The 7,607-nt window shown below is 40.5% G+C and overlaps 1 protein-coding gene across 1 annotated transcript; it reads right to left on the reverse strand.

Annotated features, from left to right (window-relative positions):
• Nucleotides 1-5,064: 5,064 nt before the first annotated feature.
• On the reverse strand, nucleotides 5,065-7,157 carry TNFAIP8L3 (tumor necrosis factor, alpha-induced protein 8-like 3). Its single transcript, XM_010009496.1, has 2 exons — nucleotides 7,135-7,157; nucleotides 5,065-5,661 (listed from the first exon to the last, which is right to left on the reverse strand). The coding sequence occupies exons 1-2, from the start codon at nucleotides 7,140-7,142 to the stop codon at nucleotides 5,097-5,099; spliced, it is 573 nt and encodes a 190-aa protein (XP_010007798.1). The 5' UTR covers nucleotides 7,143-7,157; the 3' UTR covers nucleotides 5,065-5,096.
• Between the last annotated feature and the right edge of the window lie 450 nt (nucleotides 7,158-7,607).

Consider the following 7,607-nt stretch of genomic DNA (forward strand, 5'->3'; position numbering starts at 1 on the left):
TACCTGTGTCAGTTTTGATTTTTAGATTGCTCAGCAAATGGTTTTCTTAATTTAGCACCATTTTTGTGTTTCTTGGAGTTTAATAAAATTCAGTTTCATTTAAAAAAATTAGCTTGATACTTGTTAAATATTCTTTGCTACCACACATAGCAGTGGTTCTGCATATTAAGAACAAGGTTCTGTTTTAATTGTTTCTCTTTGCATCTGAACAGTGATGAAGAATGTAACATTGCAGAAGTCTTGAATCCATTGATGTTTGATATGTCCTGCAGTCCATTGGAGGTATAAGAGCAGAGCACGCTTCAGAGCTTTTGAACAGTGTTCTGTGCACCAGCTCATGTTACCCACTACTCTTTTTATAATGCTGCCAGATTGTAGGATCCTGTTTCTAAGCATCACAGGAGACTTCAGGGTCTCTTTTTATTCATAGTTGACACAATAGCATATATTTTTAAGTCCAGTGCTAATATAACACATCATTTTCTGCAGTACTGAGGAGGAGTTGGGAGTTTGGGAAGATTGATGTAATTGCTGAATTGAAGATGGTTGTAGCCTTCATCTAAACTGTGAGGCTGTTTTTTATGGCACGGCTGTTGGTATGTAATAAGAGCGCATGCTGCATGGGCAGTTTTGGCTGAAGTGGGGAGATTAGGCCCTTGAGAACCTCACCAATTCAGTGCTGGGAATCCCTTTGATCCATTATCCATTTGTCTCGACATATATTTGTCTCGACAATGAAATATAGCTGCATAAGTAATTGCACAAAGGAATATTCTTTCATCTAATTCTGTATTGAAAATCCTTGAGCAAGTATCTTCATTGACTGAGGTGTTCCCGTTTACTTTGTGACTAGATCTTGAGGGTTTAACCTATTTTCAGGGAAAGGGGAGTAAGGTGCATAGAAATAGGCTAGAAGGAAGAGAGCATGTAATCTGGTTAACACAAATTCACTTTCAAGAGGCAACCAGAGGCCAGCCATTGTATACACTGCCCTTTCTGAACTGGCAGGGTAATAGAGTTTTGGACCAAACCCCTGTGTACCAGGAGATGGCACTGTTTATTGCTCTGTGCCATGGGCAGCTTGGAGTTCTGGGTGGTTTAGAGTCAACAGGTAAGTGACCGTATTGGATCCATATTTCAAGTGCTTTGTCAGGTTGTCCCCCTTTACTCCAGGCATTTTCAGATATTTCTAACAGGTAAGAAAAAATTGGTGGAAGTGAAATGTGGCAGTATGATGCAGTATCTGCCTAAACATAGGTCAAATCTGTTGTATTACTTTCTGCTGGGTATTCCCAATCCCATCTCAGCCTTTAAGGAGCCCAGAGAATAAATTCGTGTTATGCATGACACTATCTTGCAAGTAGATCGTAAATGACATTGCCTGATGGTTTCTAAATATTGGGAAGGTACTTACCTCTTATAAAGTCCCACTAGTAGCTTTCAGTATAAAAAGCAGTATTATCTTTTCTGTGTGGATAAGACTGTGCATTGTCTCTGGCATTGAGGGATGTAAAAACAGAAGTAGATGTGCTTAAATTGCCCAGTTAAGACTTGCTTTTGCATTTCTGCTGCTGTGATGAGACTTAATTCTGCTTTACCTCTGGGTTCCCTTCAGGGTCAGCTATTTATACACCTTTCTGTGGGAATGTTTCTCCAACACAAATAAGATTACACGTGCAGTGCAGTGTACTGTTCTGTGGTACATGTACAATTTCATTAGGGTGCCAGAAGTGGTCACTCCCTTGAGAGTTTCTTGATCATTCTTTTCTCTTCATTACATAAAGTTGGCAGTGATGAAGCAAAGAATATTGTGTCCTGCCATGATATGATTCATAAAATTAATCTGACAGCAACGTTTTAGCAGCAGTGCGGCTCAAAACACTACTTAGGAAGATTGCTTTAAACTTTTAAGGTAGTAGGCAGTTTTCTCTTTGTGCCAATTCTTAATTGCTTCCAGTATAATTGCCATGTGAGCTGTTTGCAAATCCTGAGCTCTTTCAGCCAAAACATTTTGCCTTTTCTGGGAATAAGGATAGGAGAATATATGCTTGCTGTTGTTAAAATACTCTGGTAGGTTCTAGCATCTCTATGTTTAGGGCAGGGAACTGAAATCTGTCAGGGGTGTGCCTTCTGCCTAACTTAAATCACATTAGCTAAACTGAACTAAATACGTCATGGAAAACTTGCAGGAAGGGGCTTGGTAGAGAGCTAGATCTTAGCATTTTCCATCTGCTCTGGCCCTGACACAGGCTGCCAGTGCATTTCCTAGGCTAAGCCCTGGCGACTGAACGGCACTGCTAAATGCTTTGAGTCACCGTCATTTGTTAGCTCAAGTGCTTGAGAACTTTGGAAAACAGAATTCATTTGCTGCCGATGAACGTTTGTGTTGCGTTTGTGTGATAGCACAGAAATGTGGATTTCCAGTTTTCTTATAATTCCTTAAACTGTCCATCTACCTACCTCCTGCCTGCACAAAAATCTGGTCAGCAAAGAGCATGAAAGTGACAACTTAGATTATCCGAATTCCCTCCTCTTACTGCTTAATTTCAGTTCACATTGGATGGTAGAATAAATAAATCAAAGGGAAACAAAAAGGGCAGTAATCACGCATTTTTAATCCACAAATATGATAATACATCATATACTTAAGGTGACCTGAACATTGCCCATATTTTAGCAATGTTATTACATACCAAGCTACAAGTACAAAAGTAAACAATGGATATACAGGATATGCAAGTATGAGAAATACTTGAAAACATCTCTTTCCTTAAGGCTACTCAGATTTATAAATAAAACAGCAGATGTTCAGCTGGTGTGTCTAAAATACCAGAATCTGAATATTGATACTTGCAACACACAAACAGAAAGTCAGAGAGATCCCTTTCCTTTGGACATCTTGAAAGTTAAATAATCCTTTCTTCTGGCTTTAAAAAAACCCTAAAAACTTCAATTTGTTTGCCACAAGTGAAACAAACACACAAAATCTGAAATGTGCACTGAGACAGGAGTGTTGGATACGATAAATACTGTTCAAAAGCATCAATTGACAAGTACGTGCTTGGAAAAAATGCAGCTACTGGTGCATGTAAGTGTGGTTCTGCAAATGGTTGAGCTTGCAGCTCCAGATGTTGGTGTGTTTTACTCTGCTGTGTTGCAAAGGAGTTGTCCACTTTCATTGATATTGATTTTAATTTTTATGGTTAAAGGAAAGATGAGGGGAAAATTTACATCGTTACAAGCTGCTCTGCTGGTATCTTGTGCTGCCGTTTTTACTGTGCTCCAAATGATTTCTCCTCGGAACAGACAAAAATCCATGTGGCACAACACGAGTACGTGATCTGGGTATGTGTATTCTCTGTGTAATGGTGTGACAGTCAGAACTGTTGTTTTAAGAGAGAAAACACAGTTATTCTGGGGTGAGGAAAGACAGAAGAAGTAGAATAAAATTTTGAACAGTTTTCTCTACCACCATAGTACTTAAGAACTTAAATGAGAAACATGAACTTTTTTAATCCTAGAGTAATAAATTATCAACACTGGAAGTTTTCCTTAGAGAGGAATGGCTTTCAACTATATTTTCTTGTCTTTGTCAATTTTCAAGCACATGCATCTCTGTATTATATGTGATATGGTAACAACCTCCAGATAATGGGATTGTCTGCTGTGTCAACTAAAAGGAGCTGGTACATGACACTGAAATGCCAGTAGATACAGGTGAGGCTGGAGGATAACATGTAGAGGGTGAGGAGAGATTTCCAAATACACTTCCTTAACTTGGGGTCAGTCAGCACCATCCCAGCGGCAGGATCCTACAAGTGGCAAGCTCGTGTATCTGCTCTACTCCCGTTCTCCCTTAATCCTAACAAAACTGGACAGAAACCACTATTTCTTTGCAAAATGTTTCCAGATTGCAGACATCAGTATATTTTGTTTAAAAAAGGGGGAAAAAAAGTCACTGACAACAGTCTGAAGAAAAAAAAATCATTCATGAAGCTCCACGGGGTGGCTAAGACTGTTCTCTTCAGGCTACTGCAGATGTACTACCCTTGGATGGCAATGCAAGCATGAGTGGGGCTTCTTTTATCACACCTCTGGTATTACTGTAGGCACAAATTAATGTCGTGGACACATTAAACTGAGATTTTATCTAGGCTGAGTATTTTGAGGATAGGGAATGTAAACGTTGCTCCATTGGCTTCACTCCATTGGTGTCAGTTGTGTTCCTCTTCACAAGTGCAATTTCAAAATCCTCATAAAGAATGTTTTGTTCTGTCAGGCATAACAGTAAGAGCACAAAGAGCAGCACAACCTTCAGCCTAAACTTGTCTAATGTTACCAAATACACAAACCCTGAGAGTGGGGATACCGATGTACTACTTTATCCAGTTTTCTGGTTACCTTTGAGCTTGAACTATTGAGCTGCTTTTTCAATTTAAAATGAAACCTTCCCTATGTTAGCAGGTATGAACCAAAACTCTCTAATGAAAACATTGCTTCACAGACCAGTTCTTTAAGTTTTCTTCCACTTCTACTCAGTTTGCATTATTTGTTACTCCCCTATCAGACTTAAATACCATGCAAAATCAGAGATGGCTTTTCATATTGATTCCTGATCCTTCTGGAAGGAGTGAGCTTAATCCAGTACAGCCCTACTTTCTGTCTAAGCTTTTTCATGGAGATAATAAAAACATATGCACCAAGGGCCTGGGGATAAATTCCATGCGTTGCTCTTTAGCCTTCACCTGTCTAGTTTTACATAGCCATGCACTCGGGTTTACTTTCTTTTCCCATGTTCAGCCTTGAACACAAAGGTAGTAAGATTGTGGTGTGCAGCAATCTCTTTCTGGACAATAGGTATTGGCAGCCTTGTTCGCTCCACTTCTTGGAAAAGACTGAGTTATTGGAACAAAACATTAAAATTGATAGCTTTCTGATTGAAGTTCGTCATGAGCCTGGTGAGCACTTTCTGGCCCTTGCTGGAGACTGTACTAAGAGACCGGAGGGAAGGAAGCTTGCTTGCTCACCGCAGCTCATGAAGGGTGGCCAGTTCTAGAGAGAAGTTTTTGGTTGGTTTGTTGATTTGGAGCGTAGTTTCAAAGGACCTTCTCATCAAGTAGTTTGTTGATGCCATCACAGATCTTTTTGAGGTATGGCCGACAATCCCCATCAAGACTGTACAGGGCAGTTAGAAACTCCACATCCGCAAAGTGGTTGAAGACGTGGTTGATGCGCCCGTGGGATCTCGGCGTCAGGTGTCGATCTACCAGTTCATGCACAAGGTCTTTACACTCATTCAGAAGTTCTGCAAGAACATTTCTGTCAAAGGTGTACTCTACCTCATAGAAACTGACAATTGTCATGGCAGTTTGATTCAGCTTCTTCCTGAACTTGTCTACGATTTCCAGCTCTTCTTGGTTGAACTGATTATTTCGATACAGGATCCCAATTTTTATTGCCACTTTAATCAGGTCTTTCATAATTTTATGGGCTTCCTTTTTGTTTCTCGTATGTTCCTTTGTTACTTTGTACAGCTCATCAAAGATTTCGCTGCTCGTGTCATCGATGAGCATGTTAGCCATGGTTTTGGTTGCCATTTTACTCAGGATCTTTTTCTGGGCTTGCAGTGCGAGATTCTTGGAACTGAAATAATCGGGACCTGTTTCAGCATAGGAGAGAAGAGGGAAAAGGTTAATTTTATTTGGTGAATAATTTTCATAAGCACTTAAGAAAAGCAGTGCTTAACTAGTAGTACATGCTTGACTGAAACATTACGTGTATCACCGATCACCATATAGTCATGGCTGCAGTAGCATGAACACTTCCAACACTATTTCCAGGTACCTTTGGGGTCTTAGACATCTATGTTTCAGGTCTTGCTGTCGCTTAGGCTATTTGCTCGTGAATCAAGAACAGAACGTTCTGGCAGGGGATATCTTGTGCTGGTTCTTTGCTAGGCTTTTAATTCTGAAGTTCAATATTAAAGCTTTCTTGGCAGAGAGATCCCCTTGAGATGTTGTGGTCAAAATAATACATAAGCTATCAGGGACAAGCAAAATGAGAGACTGACAAATAAATACATGACCCTGAAAGAGTTACACTTTCGGTCATTGGGAGGCACTGTTGTTCTACTGTTACATCTCAGCTAAGGGCTAATAAAGCAGATTCAGTTCATCTGCGTGGATTTGGGACGTGGTTTAGTGATGGACTTCGCAGTGCTGGGTTAATGGTTGGACTTGATGATCTTTTATAACCTGACAGATTCTATGTTTTATTTTGCTTTAATCACTGATAGCGATGCCTTTCCTGTTTGTTACAGGTTTGCAGTTACAGAATGTGATTTTTGTGACATGTGGGTACTTCAGTGCATTCAGTTCCACCAAACGAAAGTACCCAAGCTATTTGCTCTACATTTATCAAACCAATATCTTGGATTTTTAATCTTTTACCTCTCTGTGCAAGTTTCACTCAGGTGCAGCACCTGAGTGAGCATGTGGCTACTCCTGCTGGACTTTACCCAATGAGCTTCTATAAATATTGTGAGAGATTAATTTGACCTTCCTCTGTCTTTCACATTAATGCTGGTTTTTAACTGACCCTGTGTGAACAAAGTAAATGAAACAGCTTTTGTATGAAATAATCATCCAGTTTAACACCAGGGTACTGAAGTTTCTGTTGGATCAAAAGACATTTTGCCGCTGTAGCCAAATGGTGAGTGTGTGTGTACTTGGGCTTACAGCTGATGAGGATGGGTGCCAGCAGAGGCCTCTTTGGTACGAGATACCTTCTTCGCCTTTCCCTCACACCTCCTCTTAGTGTTTGCTCACACAGAGGAGATCCCTGTCTTTCCCTGCCAGCTGGAGATCTCGCTGTGCTCACCAAGAGACCAGAGCCTTGCCTGGTGCAAAGCGGATGGAGGTAATCGATGGAGGTAACCACAAACAGCTTATGGATAACAATGAAAAACAAAGTTCCCAGTGCTGATTTCAGTTTGGAGCCTGGGTGTGTTGAAGCTGGTTGGGTGAGCTCTGGGGACCCTTTCCAGCCTTCAGCACAGGAATGCTGTCACCCCACTGCGCAGCCATCGTCTGTCACATCTGACCATGGCTCAGTCTGATCTGCAGCCTCACTCATGCTGCCATGGGTTCACCCTCTCCTTCCTCCCTGTGCTCCCTACATCCTTGCACGAGGAAAAAGGGGTGCTGGTTGCCAGTGCTCACTTTGAATAAGTAACCCTCTGAATTTAAAATCTTCTGTTTAAATCCTGTTTTTCAAGTTAGTTGGAATATTAAAGTTGTCATCTTTCTTTGTGTGCTACAGCTGTACTACTGAGCAGTATGAAAGAGTAACATTTAATTTCAAATGAACCACCACCTGGAAAAAATAATTCAATGTGCTTAAAAGAATTGCCTGTCATTTGGAGAGAAAATTGTGGGGCTGAGCTGCCGACTGGAGGAAATGGAAAAAACTGTGATTTAATCTAGAAATGATAAAACCAGGATGAAAGCATTCTTTCACTTAGCAGTACGTGGGTATATAAATAGTATCAGTGATGAATAATTATGTGCATTTGATACAGTAAAATGGAAGATTAATATTAGCGTCTG

This window comes from Nestor notabilis, unplaced genomic scaffold (genome assembly GCF_000696875.1).
Source record: "Nestor notabilis isolate BGI_N333 unplaced genomic scaffold, ASM69687v1 scaffold14162, whole genome shotgun sequence".
Lineage (NCBI taxonomy): Eukaryota > Metazoa > Chordata > Aves > Psittaciformes > Psittacidae > Nestor > Nestor notabilis.